This window comes from Nipponia nippon, unplaced genomic scaffold, assembly GCF_047370975.1.
Source record: "Nipponia nippon isolate SJK-2023a ecotype South Korea unplaced genomic scaffold, ASM4737097v1 scaffold_12, whole genome shotgun sequence".
Taxonomy (NCBI): Eukaryota; Metazoa; Chordata; class Aves; order Pelecaniformes; family Threskiornithidae; genus Nipponia; species Nipponia nippon.
Window position 1 is genome coordinate 6,773,825 of NW_028262313.1, and position 22,535 is coordinate 6,796,359.

The 22,535-nt window shown below is 41.3% G+C and overlaps 1 protein-coding gene across 6 annotated transcripts in view; it reads right to left on the reverse strand.

The window, feature by feature from the left end:
• GRIA3 (glutamate ionotropic receptor AMPA type subunit 3) overlaps positions 1-22,535 on the reverse strand; it is a 160,153-nt gene that overhangs the window by 52,299 nt on the left and 85,319 nt on the right. For all 6 annotated transcript variants that reach the window (XR_015702587.1, XR_015702589.1, XR_015702588.1 and 3 more), the window contains exons 5-10: positions 16,970-17,023; positions 15,304-15,465; positions 11,458-11,625; positions 7,984-8,088; positions 6,548-6,655; positions 5,184-5,390 (exon numbers count right to left, since the gene is read on the reverse strand). Coding sequence is in view for 3 of the 6 variants with exons in the window: in XM_087748578.1 (XP_087604704.1) it covers positions 5,184-5,390; positions 6,548-6,655; positions 7,984-8,088; positions 11,458-11,625; positions 15,304-15,465; positions 16,970-17,023 (804 nt within the window). In the remaining 3 variants the exon portion in view is untranslated. The remainder of the gene's footprint in view (positions 1-5,183; positions 5,391-6,547; positions 6,656-7,983; positions 8,089-11,457; positions 11,626-15,303; positions 15,466-16,969; positions 17,024-22,535) is intronic.

Consider the following 22,535-nt stretch of genomic DNA (forward strand, 5'->3'; position numbering starts at 1 on the left):
TTCCCTCCTGCAGAAACCAGGGGCGAGGGGCGAAGGGCAAGCTTCTCCCGCTCATGGCTCAGTCAGGCTCTGCCACAGACTAAGAGCACATAGAACATTTGGAGGAGAATTAGGAATTGAATTAGTCTTCCCCTCCACTATGATTCAAAGGCTGTATATGACATCTGTAGTCTTTCTTCTGCTGCTGGGAGAGCCAGAGAGGCCAGCGCCACGTTAAAGGCAGCTGATTAGTCTGTTAAAGGCAGGGAGATGTGTAGGTGGTCCCACTCTGACAGACTGCGGAGGCTGCCTCCATTTGGGGGACTGACTGTCCTTCACATCCCTGCTTCGTTCCTTTACGCTATTTTACATACTGAAAGGTTTTTATAAAGATCTTTTTTAACCTGAGGAGAGCTTTAAAGGCTGTAAGGTCTGGCTGCGCCTTCCACTCCCAAAGCATTTGTAGTTACAATTAAGATCTGTGTTAAACCTACTGTCAATTAGCCTCAGCGATGTGAAAAGCATCAGGCCCAGAGAGGGAAGGCTTTTCCCTGGCTGAACAGTGAAGGAAGAACAGCAGCCTGCTTTAAAAGGGAAAGACGAAATAAAAGCCTACAGAAAGAGGCTTACCCTACAGAAGAGAAAAGACGATTGTCTAGTGCTGAGCAGCTGGTGGGTACAAAGCCCTGAGCACTGCCCTGGTGGGGTGTCTGCAACGGGAGGTGCTGCTGCTCATCAGCCCCAGCCGGGGCCACGTCCTTAGCGGGTGCATCACTGGAGGACAGCACTTGCCTTGCTGGTTTGCTTTGCTGGTTAGATTTCAATAGTGATTCAGTCTCGCAGACTGAGAATGATTTAGCTACTTCCCTCTTCTAAAATGTCCAGGAAAAAAGCCTTACCTATTTGCTATTTTTATTCTGTCAAAAGTTTCCACTACATTTTAGAAATTTCTCTTAGTTTAAAAAATAATAGTGCTTGAATTGGTGGGTTTTTTTTCTGGTAGGAAGAGTCGTCTTATTTTGACACCATCAGAGTGAAAGAGCAAAATTAAGGTTTTCTTCAACCTGAACTGACGTTTTTGAGTTTATGAAAAATCAAATAAATTTCATTTTTATGTCAAATGTTATTGTTATCATTATTAATTATTATTACTATTATTACTACTACTACTACCGCCAACATTTGAAAATCGCTAACAAAACACAAGCCCCTGTTAGCTCTTCTCTAACAAGACTTCTGGGTTCTCCTGTCCGAAGCAAAGGAGTTTGGGAATATCGGCTCGGCCAGAACCCCCTGCCTCCAGGGCTGCCATCCCCATGCTGCCAAAGAGCGAGCCCTTCTCTGCAATCAGGTTCATGTGTACGGCCTGTTGCAAAGCCACAAGGAAAGGTCCCAGAGGGCCAGCTGAGATTGTCCTTGACTTTGGGGGGCCCTACAGCACAGCAGACGTTTATGCCCTCCAACCAGCTCTGATGTGGTATGAGACAGGGGAGGGAGAATTTCTAATGGGAAGGATTTTAGTGTGTCTATCCCCAGGTAATGTGTAACTCTCGGGACTGTTCCAGTTAGCCTAGTTAATGCAGGCCTCCGGCTAGTCTTACGCTGTGCCCGTCAGCCTCAGGACCCGCAGCGCTGTGACCCAGCACCGCTGTTGCTTTGGGTACAGCTCAGTGCGCACTGAGCCCCCTCCCTCCCTCCTCCTCCCCATTCCGAGCCCTGCGGTCTGGAGGCCACAAGGACCTGGCTGCACTTTTCTCTCCTGACTTTATGCTGCGTCCCACAGGAAGCAAGAGCGACAGTAACAACGAACTGGCACACACTAAACATTAATTACAGTTAATTAGGGTTTTGGCATTAAAATGACAAGCCATTCACTTCCTATGACTGTACTAAGAGCAATTTTAGAAAAGAGTTGTATGCATGGGGCTATGCAAAAAAGGGCACAGTATTCAAAAAGCCTGGTAAGACTTTCCAGCAGTGCCAGGTGGTGGTGAGAAGCCTGTTGGGTCAGGAATATGCTGTATTTGACAAATGACTAGTCACTGTTTATCTCTTGAGACAAATGCAATCTAAAAGATTGTGTTTTCTGCCACAGCTCAGTTCAGCTGCTGGATAACTGGTACCAAAACCAATCAGGCCCTTTTATCCCCCCATGCCTGTCTTCCATACATGCTAATAAAGGCATTTAAAATCTAATCTCCCTCTTGTCTTCCCAAAATGGAATCCAGAGGAGTCAAATATGACAGTCATTTTGCAGACAAGGCTCACAGGGGCATTAGGGGAAACGTACAGTTTCAGTTCCCTAATAGAGTTTTAAGCCCCTGAGAGATAAAGGAAAGTCAGCACGTAAATGAGGTGCTTGCTCCAAATAATTAGCACTTCTAGAGCACTTTTCATCTTCAAAGGGCTTTGTGCACATCCTTGTGAGTGTGGTACACAGACCCCTCTCAACAGATGGAGAAAGAAGCCAAGGCTATTTCGTGGTATTTGCAAACAGGGCTGGGAAAGGGTCCGGAGGGCTGGTGAGGTTTGTACTCAGAGTTCAGGGGCTGCTTCCCTGCTTACAGAAAGCCAGCTGGATTTCTGCACAGCTTGCCAGCACTGTAGGTCAGCTCGGCAGGACAGGGAGCTAGCTCAGCAGTGCTGGGCTGTAAGCATTAACCTGGGTCTACAGTCAAACCTCAAGGGACACATCTGACCTTTGAATAATTGAGCACTGCAGTGAAGAGGCTTCAGTAGCTGAGCTCGCAGCGTGAGAAGAAGAGCTGTTCGGGGTCAGGGAGGGAAACATTCCTCAATTTTTCATTAATGCGAAAACACAGATGAAAACTCTGCTTTAGAATACAAAGGAACAGACCTTTTTGCAGGGGAAAATGACAATGGCGGGGCAGGTTTGGGGTTGTTTTAAGGTATGGTCTACAGCACCTGCGAGGCTGGTTTTTGCTGGTGTGGAAAGGTCACAAGTATGATCGGGTCAAGGGGAAGTGGCTACGGCTCAGTTTGATGCTAAGGAGGCAGAGCTCTCTGAGCTAGGCTCATCCCAAGGGGTTGTGCAGAAGGCAGCTGCAGCCAACCCGTTTATCACAGAATCGTAGAATGGTTTGGGTTGGAAGGGACCTTTAAAGCTCATCTAGTCCAACCCCCCTGCCATGAGCAGGGACATCTTCAACTAGATCAGGTTGCTCAGAGCCCCGTCCAACCTGACCTTGAATGTTGCCAGGGATGAGGCATCTACCACCTCTCTGGGCAACCTATGCCATCACCCTCATCGTAAAAAATTTCTTCCTCAGATCTAGCCTGAATCTACCCTCCTTTAGTTTAAAACCATTACCCCTTGTCCTATTGCAACAGGCCCTACTAAAAAGTCTGTCCCCATCTTTCTTATAAGCCCCCTTTAAGTATTGAAAGGCCACAATAAGGTCTCCCCAGAGCCTTCTCTTCTCCAGGCTGAACAACCCCAACTCTCTCAGCCTCTCCCTCATAGGAGAGGTGTTCCAGCCCTCTGATAATTTTTGTGGCCCTTTATCCAAGAAAAGGCTGGGTTGAAAGAGGAAAATGGCTCACATTTGTGAGCCCTTAACTCAGGGCTCCTTAACACCCATAGTCCACCAGTTGCACAGGCTAATCTCTCCTCCTCTGGTGCAGAAGGTCCCTGCGCCCTGGCTGTTAGCAGTAATTTCAGGTTCTCTTTTGTCATGCCTTTTGCATATGGTATGATTATTTTAAGTGAATAAACTGTTACGTTGCTTGTCAATGGCAAATATATCAAAAAGACCCAATTGCAGCTAATATTCTTGATATTTCTTGAACCACACACAGGGAAACTGAGTGTTTAGGTTTCCACTGCAATGTAATTATGCTTGGAACTAAACTAAACCTTTGCTACAGAGCTTCTTGATGTACTTGTATTCTGTAAGAGAGGTAACACCAGTTTCCCAAATCGCGTAACTGAGGCATGAGGAGCTCAGAAGATTTGCATAATGTCAAATCTCAATGCAACAGGGCAGCGAGGATATAACCCAGGGGCCCAGACCCATGTACTTTCTCTAATCAGTAAATTTCCCTCCCTCCCCTTAATACAATACTACAAAAACATTGTTACTTATATAAAATATTTTGAAGCTGAATAGGCTACCAAGTATATAATAAGGCATCAGGACTGACTGCTCCAGAATAAGAAAACTTTTGCAAATCTAGCAATTACTTTAAGACTGATTCATTTGAAAAGAATTATCTCACCGAACATTTTGCAAGAATGATGATATGTTATCCCAAGGAAATTTTGAGGTGACTTTTAGAAATTACACTCAGCCACGGAACAAAAGGAGGCAATGGAAATATTCGCTTCTGCTCGGATATTTTTAATAGAGGAAAGCTTGTTAAAAATAAACTGTAAAGAAGATTGGGGCGGAATCACAAATCATCTCATTAGCATTTGGGGAAAAAAAAGCAAAGATGAAATATCAGCTTGTAAAGTCTTTTCTGCAAAGCCAATTTTCTCCCCCTTCCATCTGGTTTATCTGTATTCCAAAATTCTCATTTTCAAAGAAGTTTCTAAAATGGCAATTCCGGACTGTTTTTGTTCTTACTAAACAAAGCAATGTACACCCAATATAGAAATATAAAGAGGAATGCAATGAATTAGACTTTTTTTTTTTTTTTTGTCTGACAGTTGATTTTTAAACCAAACCCAGGATTTAAAAAGGAAAAAGATGTGGGTGATTTCACACCTGCATTGCTTCTTACCCTGAAAATCAACCATGGGGCTAACTGAGTCTTTAGCCTCTGGTCAAACACCAACTGACATCAGTGATCCAGTGAGGGCCAGCACCACAGGATCAGACCTTTAACGGGAGGGGCACCCCCCCAGCACTTACAAGACCGATAGAGAAAAAGGAGACATGGCAAATGCAAAAGCAGCATATAAAGGGCAAACTAGAAATTCTGCTGTAGACAAGAATTTGAAATTTGCCCAATGCCACTTCTCAGCATTTTGTGGACTCTGATTTGGAGAACAGCAGTAAAAAAGTGACACTTTCCTGCAATGAAACGATTAGAAAAGTAGACTATAAAAATGGCACTACAAAGAAATATCTAGAATTTTACAGGTGGTATTCAAATAGATGATCTTTATTTTGCAGTTTATTATCTTTGAGCATAACTTTTTATAAAGAACATTAAAATGAAGGTTAAGAGAAACTTACCCCATAGACCAGTTCACCCACCATGCCATTCCATATCTTAGTCTCAGGGTCCCTAGCTCCATATTTCCCATCTCCAACAATTGACAGTTTGTATTTTATTCCAACATGTTTTGCTATTTCAGAAGCTAAGTCTACACAATATCCTTCATATCTCTCATTCCCTTCTAGTTGTTCATGGTTTTTCTTATACATTACATATGGTGATTCCTTTGAAACAAAAGTAAAGATCAAAAGAATGTAAAATACAGCTTTAAAACATACAAAATGAGAGCTGCTATTATCCTTTATATTACTGGCAAGTATTTACAGTATTTCCTGCTTTGGTACAGAAATAAGAAAGACAAACTTTTGCAGTTTAAAAATCCTTGGCTGATCCTACAGCCACACATACTATTGATTTTAATCCTAGTATGGGCCCATTGAAGACAACAGGACTATTCCACTTTAAAAAAGTTACACTTTTGTTTGCAGGATTAGGCCTGATTAGACAGTCAAATAGCATCACTGTAGTAATAATTCAGGTTTTAGTGTTTCGAGAACTGACATACCCAACACCTGTACCATCAAAATAATTTCCTAAAGCCCCAGTGGCCTAGAATAGGGCTCCGATGGAGATATTTTCAAAGCAGCCTAAGGGAAGCTAGGCTAAAATCCTCAGCAGCAATTTTTGTCACTAAATTCCCTTAGCCTTCTTGGAAAATTCTAGCTGAAATGCTGATTATATCTTGCTAAATCCATAGGAGTATAAAATACAATGCTTCAGGAAATAGCATAAAATTGGCTCATGCTTAGTAGAATTGTAACAGGCATAAAAGTCACAAACAATACTGTACAGAGCACATCTGCTAGAGGCATCGGGGCTGACAGAGGAAGAGCTTTACCCCTTCGGAATTGCATGGGTATAGGTCGCTTTTCACCCAGTGCTAGAGCAGTTCCAGTTCTCTACAGGCTTCATTGTGCCACCCTTACTCAGTCCACAGGGCTTGAGTTTACAGGAGCTGTACCTGAGTGAGGGGTGCAAGATTTGACCCTGCAGCAGGAAGGCCAGATCCTGCAGTCATTTACACACATTTACACATGCACAATAACTTCACTTATGTGAGGCGTTTGATTGAGTTCAAGTGTCTGAGAAGCAGCAAAGCGCAATGTTGAGCTCAGTGAGCTCCTCCTGCGAGTAAACTTATTGATACACATAGAAGTTTGCAGGGTCAAGCCCTCAGTACCTCTCTGGAAGATGCTGAACTTTTCAGCCACTTGAAGCCACACAGTATTCAACATTTGCCTCCTGGCAAGGTGTCTAACACACCTCAGGAGCCATGTGTCTTGCTTCCTAAACACAAACACACTAAGAACATAAAACTTACCAAGATGGTAGTGACTACTATAGTTCTGTTCTCCACAGATGAAGTGTCATTAGAGGGCAGCTGATCTAATGCTGGCACAAATCTTTCGTATTCGTTCCAATAACCAGCCTATAAAAATGGAGATAGTTACCTCATTACATGCAGTTACAAGGACTCTGGTGCATGAACAGAAACTGTCAAAACATACGGCTTTGTAACACTTATTCATGCAACATTTTTGCCACTAAAGGACTACATTAGCTTTAATTTAATTTCCTTAAAGAAACAATGTTCTCAAGCTCACGTGCATAATACAAGCCAAATCTAAGTGAAAATACATATTAAATTCTCCCTATCTAAATTCACATCGTCATGGTGCCTGTGGAATAAATTCCCATGTATCCACAGCATAAGAATATACTATAGACAAGAAAAGAAACTGCACAGCACTCTGAGTAAAAGTCTTTGATTTTGAAGTTTTTATCCGTATTCTGCTGCAGTTCAGACAGTGAATACAGTCCCTGCAGACATGCCTGAGCTAGCTTTAGAGTAGATGCACAGAGATCGTTAGCAATGCAGGCACAGCAGCGTTATCTTCAGTACGGGATACAAACCCCTCTGTGAGCACGAGGTGACTATTTGTCAACTGGCTTGTGCTGACCTTCATGGTGCTGTGGCTACACTGCTATGCTATTACACTAGTTTTTGTATCTCTGCACAACACACAAGTAACACTTCTGTCTGCGCTGTAAACCTAGCTGCATGGCTGGGCCATGTCCAGAGGTATTTTGTTATCAAATACGTGCAGAAGAGTTTAAGGAGTCTCAACAGTGACTAAACAGGTTAAGTACCTATCGCCACATGAAATCAGGGGGATTAACATGCCTCAGCCACACAGACTCTTCTCTCGATACTCCTGAGACCCTGTCTACCTAATTATTTTTGAAAATCTGCCCTAAATTTCTTTTATAACAGGGACCTAGGCAACTATCCCACTTAGGGTCTATACTTTATTTAGGAGACAAGAGAATGAGTAGCAAATCCTAATTAAAACCAAACATTTTCTGTTAATTTCGGAAGGTTTCTAAAATACACTGGCTGCAGCTTCACTACGGCTCCAAGGCCTGTTATGGAGAAGAAGGGAAAGATGAGAGGGCTGAGCACAGGACCATGATGCAGGTATTATGCTTGGCAGTGGAAAAGCTCCAGAAGGGTTTTAAGGAAAAAAGTGGGGTCTGAAGTTGACATGGAAACCAATGAAGATATTAAGCAGCGTGAGCGGTTTGGTCCAGGAACAGAACAGAACAAGGTTTCTGGGATACGGAAGACAGCAAGAAGGTGCGGTTTCCTCAGGGCCCTGTTATTACAGCACCTGTGTGGTATTGTTGAGTTTCATTAGTTTGTTGGAATAAATATTTGTGGAGATGTGAAATCTGGATGCATATCTTGAAACTCACCTTCCGCGATCCAGCGGCTTTCATTTCATACACATCAATTGTGTAATTTGTTCTCCGCCCATAGGTGTCGAACTGGATGTTCCCTGTCATTCCTTGAACTTGCACCTTAAGGGAATAAACAGAAAAAGCATTTTAATAAAAGATTCACTTTATTTTTCCCTCCGTTACATTTTTCGGGGACCCACTAGCTCTAGCACAATTTTTATCTATATAAGAGACTTGTAGCGCTTTTGACAGAGCCAGTTATATTCTTTGTAACAAAACCAATCCCAATTCTCTCAGTTTCAGCTGTACATATTCTTTGTTAGTTAGTACTCAGCTGGTGACTCACTACCGCAGAGTGAGCTGCATTTAAGTAGAAGTGAAATTAGCCCTACACGTATGTTAAATATAAGAAAGACTGATTCTGCCATGCTTAGTCACGCTGGGTTCACTGATACAGCATGGAGTATCAGTGAGGCACATTCAGTGCCATTAAACCCCTCACAATATGGTATAGAGTGATTTGCGATATGGAACAGAATCCCATATCATTGCTCATTCCGGGAAGTGGTTTATTTTAAGATCAGTCCCAGTGTAGGAGAAAGGAATGAATGTCTTCTCTGAATGAGCACAGACAATTGTCTCCACTGCTTATGGAGTTTTGGTCTCCATCTGGATGGATGGGTGTATAGACGGTAAGTCATTATCATTACCTACTCACATGAATCATCTTAAAGGGAAGTATAAAGTACTTTGTTTCAAAGAAAAAATCTTTCTTATTTCCCTGTATGAAAGGGCGAGATATTTCCATTTATCACTTATCAACACTGACAAGCTGTCAGCTCAGGCAGAAGGGGTAACAGTCTGAAATTTCAGTAGGGGTAAATTAGCTTTAATATTTAGCAAAATGCAATAGATGTTACAGAAGGAGGTGATGGAAGACTAGTCAAAGGGAAACTGTTCAGGGCTGGTGACTGATCTGCTATTTATGGCTTACAGATGGCGCAATCAAACTTGTTATGGTGGACAAGGCTACATTAACCAGCCAAAATTCCTTGGACCCCCAATCATCCAGTGAGCCAAATTCAGACTGATATATAAGGAGTGTGATTTTTTTTTTATCAGTAAGTGGATTTAAACCTTTCTTAAAATAGTTTATATCATTTCAGGGGTCTGGAAGAACATGTGACTTATTCCTGTCTCCAGAAAGCTAGAGAGGTGAATGGGACTTTGAAAGCCAAATTTGCCCCTAAGAGGTCTTATCAACTATGGACTGAGCAAATGTATTTGTAGGGTAGTTGACATATAACGTGCAGCCAGACGTGAGCTGCTGTGCCTGCTTTTGGCACTTGCTGGAAGCTGTCTGGCTACCTTAGCACAGCAGTGACTGTATGTCTCAGCAGAGCTCGTTAGGCCAGTTTCATCCGGATGCGTATTGACACATGAGCATTGTGCACTTGACACCTTTTGACTTCAAATTTAATTTGTTTCTATCCTTGGTGGGAAAACTCCGCACTTTTCAAAATCTGGCGGCACCGAGGCAGGCAGACTCACCAGGACTCAGAACGCTTCTGGTAGCAGTGTGCGGAGGCCATCAGAAATGGAGTGACTATTTATAACTGCCCAGATCTGTTTAGGTAATCTGTCTGCCACTGATCTGATGTCTTAGAATCAGCTTTAGAAATACAGACATGCACAGTTTTCAAGGCTGTAGGGAGGCAGACTCAGGTAATGCCTATTTCCCTTTTGCCAGCCGGATGACTATAGTGTGGCACAGAACCTTCTGGTAGCACAGGATATTTCAAGGATGTCTTGAAAAAAAAAATTCTTATCTGAGTTGTTGCTACAGAGTGGAGAGGAAACATTGTTAAATCAAAGTTTTTTTTCCTGAAGCAAAGATTCAAGATCATTGTCTGAGTAGAGGGAGAGAGTGTGATAGACAGGATGGGGTCTGGAAGGCAGCGTGGGATGATCTTGGGTAGCGCTTGTTGGAGGTGTATATAAACCTTACTTAGAGGACTTTGAATAGCTAAAACAATACAAGACAACCAGCTGAAAGTCAACCTTCTGCATTTTTTGCCAATCATGAATTTGGCTTTGTATATCTTATGAATTACGTTTTTAAATTAAATTCTGTGAGTAAGGGAGTGTCCTGTAGCAGTGTTGGTTTTCTTTGTTGACACGAATACCTCGTATCTCATTTGGAGGAGTTTCACATTTTGCTTGTAATTAAGTTCAAACGGACAGTACAAATTCTTTAACTATTGTGAAGGTTGAATTTAATTAACTTCTCTTCAAAAGTGTGTAATGCTACATTACTGAATGTGCAGTTAGGGCATTTGTTAGGAAGTGACATAATGGCATGAAAAGAGCTCTGGCAATGTGAGATTGAACCCTCTCTCTCACTCTTTAAGAGTGATATAATCTGATTATAACCTTCTATAACTCATTATAACCTTCTGATACAATCCTTCCAATTTGGTAATCAAGAAAAAGCAGTAATTAAGCTAAGTGTATGAAGGCTGATCTAGGATTTGTTTATACCTAACACGGGCTTAATTCTGATCTCACTCACTCCAGTTCTACACCTGCATTAATATAATCGATTCTAACGAGTTTGTTTTAGAGTTATTTGAGCCAGATCAAAAGCAGACCATATTCTTGTCTCATATCTACAAAAATGTTATCCAGTTTTTCCTGTTGTCCCTTGTTTTAACACACATAGCAGTCTAAAAAGAGTTAAAAATCAACAAAATTAGAGACATAAGTGAGGTAGGATCCCATGCAATAACCAGTGTTAGGGAGAAAAAATAGGCAATGCAGAAGGTAATCAGGCCGAGTGCAAAGTTATGCCAGGAATCAGAACTGGTTCAAGACTAAACTGTGTCAAGGTTCAGGCTGGTGCCAAAATCTAGCAGTATTGCTATGACCAACAACATTTTTTCCACTGCTTTAAACCAATGTGAGCTGACTTTTTACTGGCAAATTATCAAAATTGCATACATGTGTTTAAGTTCATAAATACATGTATCCCTCTAAGATTTACAATACACATGCTGAGGACCTAGTCTAGTTCTGTTCGTCACATTTGCAGCCTCAGCCTGGCTTTATACCCCCCCAAGACACATTTGTTTGCAAAATGGCTCATGCTCACTCTCATGGGAAGCTTGGGTTTTACAGAGGAGTACGACTGGAGGTGCTCTGGTGTAGACAATCAGGCAGCTGCTGCACTGGTGCCAGAGTGATGGGATTTTGGCCAAAGTTTTGAGAGCTAATTTGTTACGCCTCTATTTAATGTATTTTAGCCATCCTTTGGAGTTTGTCATTAAGTTTACTTTTTCTTTCTCTCTTTTTTTTTTTTCCTGAGGAGCTGCAGCTGTTTGTGCGAGTACAGAAACTCTGTGTACGTGGAACAGGTGGCAAGTTCAGTCCCAGCAGAATGGCTGCTGTTGTGGAATATATGCATTCATTAACTCATATGTTTGCCCTTACCATTTTCAGCGCTCTTTCTATATCAATTCCTTGGCTCCATGGTACTGCAGGGTTAGCCAGGCAGTCTCCAGCACTGCCTCTCCTGGAGACATCCACACGCTGTCTTCGGAGGTAACGGAAAGCCTCTGCTATGACTAGCACTGCATCATGGGTCAGTGCAGACGTATACTAAAATGGATGCAAATAAAACATGGTGACAAAGTGAAATCTTAGAATTGGCCCAGGTTTATCAGGCCTAGTCCTTCTCTTTGTTAAGATACTCTTCAGAAGAATCATGCTTGCAAGCCCTTTTGCTTGCTCTGTCTTGCCACAGGTGCTTTATGTAGTTTAACGATTCCATGTATTTCAATTAACAAATTAAAAATATTTTCATTTTGTGTAGTGTATAGCAGCAAAATAACAAAACCAGTTTATAGTTGCATAAAGTTTAAATTTAACTGGAAGTTTGCTCATCCAGATCAGGTCCCTACAAAAGTCTGCAATTCCATGCTGGCCCATACTGCTACCAATAGCAAAGAAGAGCTCATATTTGGTTTTCGCTTGGAGTATTCTTTTCCTTTTTAACAAGATTGCCAAGACAGACAGTTTTGAATTAAAGTTAACATAAATCATTTCTGTTTGGACCACAATCCTGATTAGGTAGCATCTGTGGCAAGGAATAGATCAGATTACTTTTCTTAGAAGACAGCTATACAAGCAAGTAATCACAAAATACACTTTAGGCATTACATCTCCTTGGTAACTGCCCATCTGCCTTCTCTGACTCCACGGTAAATCTGAGGAGGGTGATAAGCTTTGTGTAGCAGCAACTCTTCAACAAAACCCCCAGACTCCTTAACTACTTGTTCATGTTGCTGACAACTTCATCCATTACTTGTCATATGTATCTGGTGACATCCTCCAATGCTATAAATTTAGTATCACCTAAGAAATGTCACGGAGGTGTTTTCTTCACATTTTTTCCACATTTATGTGTTTGTCTGAAAGTTCTTCCCTCCTAGAGTGGCCGAGGCTTTGCATACGACATCATTGGTTTTCACCGGCATTACAGCACACCTATAATTTAAGGGTCTGTGCACAGAAGACCATGTCAACATGTACATCCTGGGAGCAACTGAATATGCTCAGCGTGTGAGACCAGATTTCAAACCCCTTGTAACTGACCCTTCGTATTTCCACAGTGTTTGTAAGAGAACGAAGAGAAGAAAAAAAGAATGTAAGGGGTATCTGCATGTACTGGTGCACCTGCCCTTCTTTTGGCTGTCTGTATGATACCATAGAGCTCCTGGCTCCCGATGAACCTTACGCTGGAGTTAGTACCAGAAGACATGCTGCCCATGTGTGAATTAGAGAGGTGGAAATCCAAGTTTCAACTGCACATTCAGCTACTCTCTCTGTGGATAAAACTTATTAAATCCAGAAGTAGTTAATTCTATCCTGTAGGGCAGGATAGCACAATTGGTGGTCTGTATTTCTTAAAAATGTGTATTATCTTACTGCAAGCTCTTCAGTTTGATATAAAGCCTTAGGAAATCTGCACAGAACGAGGCGTGTCTGCATGTGCAGATCAAGAGAATCATATCTGATTGAAAAGAGTGCAAAGGTAGGATTGTGAAGAAACTTATACAGCAGCCATTCTTACTGAGTTTTAAACGACAGCAGTTTATAAACTCTAACTGGGCGTTTGTGGGATGGTTCCTGCACTGACTGTATCTAGGTACAGGTGCTCTTTTGATCCTGCCCACCTTTACCTCTTCCTCTGATGCTTTGCAATGATCACATTCTCCTCTTTTAATAAGTTAACAAAGGTTATACGTGACATTCCACACAACAATATAGAACCAGATAGTAATTTTAAGGTATTTGTTCTTGTATTAAAAAAACTTGTAATAGCTGTCCAATCTAGCATTACGTAAAACTTACACACCGATAATTTTTTCAGCAGACTGCATCAATTGTCAGTAACCTTAATGCAGCTCCTTCCAAGTCATGCCAAGAGAGCTATCTAATTTTCTACTTTATTTGAATTCTACTTATAAATGCATGAGCATGCAAAGAGAAAAAAGAGAGAGAGAAGGGAAAGGCTGATAAAATACAGAATAAATTAAACATCAGGGCTTTAATCTCTAGGCAATTTTATTTCCTAATCAAAAATATTGTACATCAATTTTTAAGTATGCTTTTTGTCTGACTGACAAATACTGTGCACATTTCTATAATGAGCGGTACATTTGTGGAGAAGTAATGTCATCTTTATGTTTGTACCATATACTTAAGATTATTTTTTAAGGATGGAGAATAATTTTTCCCTCCAGGTAAATTGCTTTCAAGTGGAATAAAATCTTCCCAGGTTAACTTTATATATTTCAGAGCTTTTGAGATTAGTATGATACTTATCTTCACTTCTGCATCACTGCTAGGAAGCTTTAGAAAGCAGGCCTAGGTCCTAATCAATAGGGAACAATACACTAATCCGAGTTTTGTGGGCCTCCGTTTGCCTTTCTTTGCTCGCTCTGAAATGTCAGCAAGGCTGTGGGATGGCGTGGGATTAAGATAATTTTTCTTCCCCATAGAAATCACGTGATCCCAGGGATGGAAAAGGATGCTTCCAAATGGCACTGGCCTTCTGGCAGCAGAACTGCATAACTGGTTCCTATTCTGTCTGTAGTCCCACACAGCGCTACTGCCTACCCTGCTATCCCCCCATGCATTGGACTGGACTGAATTTTTCCTTTCTGGCTAGTATTTTATGCTTCCCTGAATTTTGTCTTACTAATATCAAGACATTACTCCAGTTTATCGGAGTAATTTTGAATTCCAAATCTGTTCATCAATTTGCACGTGTCCCTCCAAATCAAGCAGGAAAGATGTGAACCCTCTCATCATGGCTGTGGTTCTTAGATGGGTTTGGCTTCCCCGAGACAGTTAGTATACATGATGTGGAGGACTGGACTCCCGGGAGTGACAGAATTTAAGGTCCTCTCATCCACCACCAGTCCCAGGTTTTATTCACCTATGTGTAGTGATTAAAAAGAACAGGCCTCACCAAAAGAGGAAGAGAAAGAAGGAATGTAATAGGAATATTAATAATATGCAGTGGTCCTAGAAGATTTGATTACTTCAGTCACTGGACAGAGTATCCTTGATGCACTCCTTGACTGGACAGTGGATAGCATCCCTCTCTGCTATAGAGATGCTGAGGCAGAAAAAAATCTGGGGGAGATATTAACAGGTTGCGAGTCTCCTAGTAACAGTAGCCTTTAGTTCACTCAGTCCATGACAGTTTTGGTGAACCTGGGACTTTCATTTAAAAAAATTCGGAAAATTTTATTGGTTGCAGATATAATATCCAGAGTGGTTAAGTGAAGGACAGTGGTGCAAAATACATGGTTAGATTACAAGGGCAACTGTCAGCAGTGACTAGGAGGTGGCAGTGGCTCCTCAGTGAAACTAGAGCTACTTTATTTTGTGCATTAAATTCTCTATTAGCATTAAAAATGACTAGTAACCCACAGTTTGCATCTAAAAACTAACCTAACTAGCCCCCACCCTTACCCCAAGACCAGCTCAAGAAGTTCAAGTTAAAAGTTTTTACATCCACTGCACAATGACAAGATTTGCAAGACCAGGCCTTTGCCTCTGAGGAACTCCCACTGTGGTGGGCACTTGTGTCCAACTAAAAGCCCCTGCCTCTTTCTCTCTTCTGGAAGGGCAGTGAATGTTGCAACATACTCTAATCAGGGACCTGTATCATACACATGCACACATCTGGGGTTAAAAAAAAATCCAAATAATTGTTAAAAGCAACTCACATAGTCTCCATCACTGACAGGGTAAAATACGTACCTTTAATGGTGAATTTTTGGCTTCAGGAAATTCTCTTTCATCGAGCCTCACCCAGCGTTGTAGAAACTGTTGAACCATTGGGTTTTCATTATTAACAATCTGGAATCCAGTAACGTTGGCACCTCCATGCATTACTCTCTCCAGAACAATGTCTGTGAAGCCCTGGGAGGACACATGTAGAAAACAAGAATCATTGCCATCCAAAGTTCCTTTTCTTTGGCTCAGTTTTACCTGCTATAAACGTAGCACAAAAGAAACTGATTAATTTTCCTCTTGTTAGCTGAAAATATTCTACCAAGGAGACAATTACTATCACAACTGGGATTGTGATAGCAGCATAGAATAGAATTTAAAATGTCTTCTTGTTCAGACCTTTGCAATAGAGAACTGCCCTGCTGTGTTGTGGCCATGCAGTATGTAATATTCACTGGCCAGAAAGAAAACAGTGGGGAAACTTGAAGTACTGTTTCCCCTTTTCTCCTCATCATGGTGAGAAGTGGTCAAAGACCTCAATCCCATTTGTACAGCAAAGTGCGCACGAAGGTTCAGCACTGGGAGCAGAAAACCACTTAACACCCATATTGTTCTGTGGAGGCAAAGCACACGTCTCCTTGCTAGGCAGTTCTCCATCACAGCATTACTTAACATTTCACTTGCAGACAGAACGGTATGATTCTCTCCCACTGTTGTTATTTATACTTGAGGAAGTAAATTGGTGTCTTTTTGATTAGTATGACTTGATTGCAGTCATGTTTCTCTGAATGTCAATGGTTACACATGCTAAAAAGTAACCCAGAATAAGACCCCCTGTATTTCTGTGCACACGCTAATCAGTGAGATCATGACTGGTTCTTATAATGCAAAATGACACATCTTGAAGTCATACAGTACTTATACTAAGTAAGGGTATTTTAAAATTTGTCTTTTCTGCTTTAATCACACCAAAACATGGATACAGAGAATCTTCTACTAAGTGGGTTTGCTAACTTGAAAGTGTGAGTTTTGGAAAAACATTTTTCTACTCACAGTAGACACAGAACCCAAAAATTTGTCTTGCTGCAGGATTGATTACAATATAACACTTTTTCTAAGGCACTCTAGCAGATGGTGTTTCAAAGGCATCATAAGCATCCCTGAAAGTCAATTCTAGAATCCAGAAGAAGCCCTGATACAGATAAAAATGTACCGTCTTGTCCTGGTATGTCAGCACATACACAGGCACCACGCTACACTCTGAAATACAAAAGAACAGCTAAGGAGCCCGGCTGGTTTACTTGATGGAATTGTTCGAATATGTAGCTTTTTATCACTTGTTTTATATACAAATATGCTACAAGTATTTTTCCTGGAGTGTTTAAATTTCAAATATGTTCCAAAGAAGATTACGGTTATCAAGTATCTTATTTATGGGATAAAAACTAGCGGAAAACATATAATTAAATTATTATTTTAAAATTAGTAGAGGATATGAGCTGCTTAGACGAAAGACCATAATTGAGTACAAATGACTATAACATACCAATTCTAGTATTTACTGAAGTAATTTCTCAAAATCCAAGAACTCATCCGTCCATGTCCTCTTTTGCTGATTAAAGTTGCCACAACCTGAACAGAATCTATTACCCTCTAAACTTTAGCTATGCTTGTAATGACGAAAAGTTCTTACCAGGTTAGCTAACATGTAGTGATAGCCTCTAGAATGTTTGCCGAGGATTACAACCTGTGTGAAGAAAAAAATTACATATTATTCAGTTGTAAGAGGATGACTCTTAACTAGTGGAGAACACCAGAGAATGAACATTTTGGTAATCCTCTATGCCCAGTCCATGGGCAGCACGAGTATTACAGACCTGTGGCCTTACAGACACGATGCCGTCATTTGTGTTTTTAAAACACACATGCAGAATACAAAGAAGAGTAACTCACAAGGCTGAGAAGACTCCGCTTGCAGAGATGTCCTTACCTGGCAATCTCACCCTTGTGATCAGCGTCTTCCCTGCTGACCCAGTTAATTTTAGTTATCAGTTCAAGTATTTCTGCTCTGAAATGATGTAACACTCTATCTGTTTACTTTGTTCCTTGTTTGTGGAGCGTATGAAAGGCGGGTGACACAGCCCAGCCACTCACTGTGTCTATTAACGGTTGGACTCGATGATCTTAAGGGTCTTTTCCAACCTTAACGATTCTGTTATTCTATGACTCTATTAAACTGTACCAGCACAGCGGGGCTCAGCAGGCGCCAGGTCATACAGGGGGTTTCCTGCCATGAGAATCCTGGCCAAGCCTTGTCATATATGAATGCTAAAAGTTAAATTCCTGAAGTTATAACCAGTGACCTTTATTGCCTTTTGACAGCTTTCAAAAGGCCTGAAAACTTGTCGCTTCCAGTGCATCTAAATGGACACATCCGACCTTACATCTTTAGCCAAAATTTACACTAAATGTGATGCTGCACATTCCACTAAACCAACATCTCCTGCCCTCCCTGACCCTGCTTAGGCATCTCTCTGTACAAATGGAGTCATTCAATGGAATTGCTAAGAGACAAAAAAGCAGCAGGATGAACTGTGCAGCTGGATTCTGTAGGGGAAACGGGGAGGAGTGGAGGCAGCGCTGTCTGGCAAGCCTGAATTCTGCCATCCTGCGTGCTCGTCCCCACTCCAGTAATACTGTGCTTTTGCAGAAAGGAGGAAAAAACACAGTTCCCATGCCTATGCAGCTGGCTGCCGGCACACCAGCAATACCCCTTGTAGAAGATTATGCCACTGCATTTAGCACAATTCCATTGCCTTCAGATTATAATCTCAGCAACATCCATCCAGTCCCACGGCCATCAGGTGGAACAATATCCAGCAGTAAGAACTTAATTAATAATTGTGGTGGTTACGTGTGTGTCAGGACAGAATCACACTTACCCAGACTTGCTGGGTTAAACGAATAAAAGTTAGAAATAGCAACCATAACGCTGGTGATACATCACAGGTGTATCACTGACTATACCCTACGAGCAGCTCAAGTGAACAGATGATGCTTCTTGATGGAGGACCATATGAAAATCCATACATGCCATACTAACGTACTTCTCCATGGTCACAGACAAACGTTCCAAATGCCATACTCTAAAAGACATCTTTTCAACACGACCACTTACGTCTTTGCTGAAAACAGATGACATTTGAGTCATTGACTTTAGATATACTGCTGAGCCTGTTCAAGTTCTTGATTAAATTATTAAGTTCCCAATTGCCTCTTTGGGTTGTCTTGTCCTTAACAGATGCCATTTCTTTTAAATTCACATTTAATTCTGTAGGAATTTGCATACTTCCAGCAGTCTGAAAATAAATTGCTGTTCAGGTCCTCTTGAGAACTGTATGTACACTCTGCTGGTAGAAAGTATCTGCTTTCCTACACTCACATTTGTTTTCTATGGAAATGTGCAAGCTTCCTTCAGATCATCTGGTGTGCATGCGATTTGCATACTGAATTCTCTGCATGTTTTAATTTCACTTTAAAGGCAGCAATTTACTTTTAAAAGGTCAGAGACAAAGAACTTATTTAACAACAACAATGCTCTGTCATTTTAACCTTAATAACAAATAAGAAAGCTTTAACATTTCTATCCAGAAGTGTGTTTATTTAAGAGAAAAATACCACATGAAGCCAGAGGCTGTAATATACAGGGAGCTGCTACAGGCATCAGGAGCAACACTGAAAACAGGAAACATAGGACTCATTAGCATAGATCAGACTCAACTTCCATCTCATCTGTTGTCATGTCTCCAAAATGACCAGAAATAATTCTGTTCAGTCCCTTAGAGAAGTCCAACGTACTACAGTCAAGCTTTAACTCATAAAGCATCTTTCAGAAGTGACCTGCCAGTATTTCCACTCACACAATCAACCATGTTAGTTCATAATTATTTAACTGGATCTTAACAATGTTTTTGAAACTCACTACACATGCTGTCCTAAATCTTAACAACCACAACTCTCCTCCTCCCTCACTTTCCACCCTCTCCCAACTGTCCAGTATCTTGAATGGAGCTCTGGATTAGCGAGCCCAGCAGAAACAATCAATCACAGGCATCAGTGTTACTCCTAGGGGAGCGAAGGGATAGATAAAGCTTTTTTATGAAGAAGGAAAACAGGAGTGTGACAAATAAATCTCATCAACTGCTTATGTATTGTGAAGCTTATATAGAAAGTGGGATATTGAATAATGGTGGTGAATAGCAAGCCAGGATTACAGGACAAGGATTTCACAGAGCTACATGTCTTTGCTAAGTTTCACTTCCGAGACTTAATATTGCTTTCACCTTGACTGAAAGAAAAGCTTATAAGATTTTATACTGAACAAAGGAGGAGGGAAAAAAATGGCTGGAAACTATCATGAATAATTCAGACTTCTGATCCCGCATAATTCTTGCCTTGTAGATAAAAAGATCATAATGTCAGGTTTGATACAGAATCAAATAAAGTTTGTATTTTTAATTAACTCTTCAGATATTTCCAATTAATTAAGAGAAAACGTAGAGGGAACATAATTAAAATGTATCTGCTTTTAAAATAAAAGTCAAATCTGCTGGCCAGCACCAGGCTTACTGGAAGTACAGACCTATACGCCAGATTTGAGAAATTAAGTCAGCATTGCCAATTTTAGTTTTTCATTTGCCTGGGGAAGTTATTTTTTGAATGAAAGCATAAAGACAACTTGGTTTCCACTGCATCGGTCACCATGATAATAAATAGGCAACTACAATTTTTTTGCCTCAGCTTTCACATTTTTCTTACAGTTTTGGAAGATACCATTACAGAAATTAACCGGCTAATATTAAATTGGTATGGAGCATCATGATATTTCTAAAGCAATAATGATGATTCTCTCATGGTGTAGTTCAAAGGCTACACAACACCTCAGAGGAAAGATAGTGAAGAGGAAGCAAAATAACTTTAATACTAACTTCACAATTACTCCATTACCTTTTGACTTACTCCCTGCTCAAAGTACAACCACAGCTAGTTCCTGGTCTAGAACATGGATCTGGGTTTTTTGGCCATCAAAACTGAATGTTGGAGTTAAGGGTGAAGGGAACATTATGAGGAGATTGGTGAACTCTTAAATGAAAGCCAAAGCAGGGAAACCATTTTAAACAGTATGATGAAGACAGATCCAGGGGTTTCGCTGGAATATTTCTCCAAGGACTTGACGAGGAACTAGAATGGTAAGAACAGAGTGTGTAGGTGAACAGCTGTAACAGACCAGAGGCAAGAAAAGAATGGGTTAACGGAAGACAAGACTCTGCAGGCTCAAAAGAAATCAAGTGATAAAACAATAGTGCAAGTTTGGTAGGTGGGACCGAGCAGTCATATTTTGTCTTTTAAAAATATCAATGGTTTGTCTCTGACTCATAAAAGGGAAAGATAATTTTTCTTTTATGGATGGAGGAAATCACAGAACAGGTGAGGTTGGCAGGGGCCTCTAGAGATTGTCTATTCCAACCTCCTAGCTCAAAGCTAGAGCAGGCTGCTCAGGACCATGTCCAGTCAGGGTTTGAATATTCCCAAAGACAGAGACTCCACAAGCTCTTTGGGCAGCCTGTTTCAGCGTCTGACCACCCTCACAGTAAAAATGATTTTTCTTATGTTTAAACAGAATTTCCTGCATTTCAGTTTGTGCCCTTGCCGCTTGTCACTGGGCACTGCTGAGACTCTGAAACTCAGTGAGACTCTCCAAGAACAGTCTGGCTCCATCTTCTTCATTCCTTCCCATCAGGTATTTGCAGGTATTATTAACACGCCTCCTGAGCTTCCTTCTCTCGGGGCTACGCAACCCAAGTTCTCCCAGCCTTTCCTTGTACATCAGATGCTCCAGTCCCTTAATCATCATAGGGGCCCTTCACTGGACCTGCTCCAGGATGTCCATGTCTTTCCTGAACTAATGAGCCCAGAACTGTACGCGGCACTTCAGATGCAGCCTCACCAGTGCTGAGTAAAAGGGAAAGATCACCTCTACTGACCTGCTGACCATGCTAATCCTGTGCAGCCCAAGATGCTGTTGGCTTTCTTTGCTGCGAGACTGCAGTGCTGGCTTCTGCTCAACTTGTCTGCCAGGACCCCGAGATCCTGCAGAGCTGCTTTCCAGCCAGGAAGCCTCTGCCTAGTCTGTACTGGTGCATGGGGTTACTCTTCCCCAGGTGTAGGGCTTTGCATTTCCCTTTGTTGAACTTCATGAGGCTCCTCTCTGTCCACTTCACCAGCCTGTCAAAGTGTTGCAGCACAACCATCTGGTGTAGCAAACACTCCTCCTAATTTGGTATCATCTGCAAACTTGCTGAGAGTGCACTCCGTCCCATAACCTTCAGATCATTAATGGAGAGGTTAAACAGTATTAGCCCCAGTACTCTTAGGGTACTCCAAATAGTAACCACCCTCCAGCTGGCCTTTGTGTTGCTGATCACAACCCTCTAAGCCCAGCAGTTCAGTCACTTTTAAATCCACCTTACTGCCTCTATGGGCTTTGATTTTGAAGAGTACTTGAAAAATACAAGCTAAGAGGATATGCTTGCTCTTTTACCTAGAGAAGTAGCTATCACGATTTTGGCAGCAGAGAAAAGAAAACTACCATGTCCAATTAATACCTGTTTTGAGCTCATCTTCCCTTCATTTGAATCCATTGCTATCTGGTCAGTTTAGTCTGTTTAATCAAAGTTATTTATCATCCTTTATTTACAAATGAAAAAAGAAAGAAAAAAATTAGATCACGAAAGTACAGACTACCTCATCTACAGCTCAAACCTCTGATATTTTATGAGTCCATTAGATCTTTCCATAACATAAAATACTGATCCTGACAGGCAGTATTGCCACAAAGAAGGTCTAAAGATTTTTACTGTGCTTTTCATACCTGACAAGTGGCAGAAATATGCCACTTAAATGGAAAGAGAGGCAGAGATCTGACCTGCTGTAATGTGTCTTTCCATTTCGACCATATCTGGGAACAATGAGGCAGTTTAACTCTAGAACTCTTTCCTAGGTTTTAAAAAGACAGCAAGAAAAATGAGATTTCCTATAAGCTCAGAGTAAAAAAGGATTGTTGTCTTTGTTGAGGTTATTCATGCATTAATGTGGGTTCCCCACTTCTGCAAAAAGCCCACATTTAACTTTAAGCATTTAAGTATACATGTAAGTTTCTGAGGACAGGAGACCGTAGCTACCTCCAGTTGAGCAGGAAC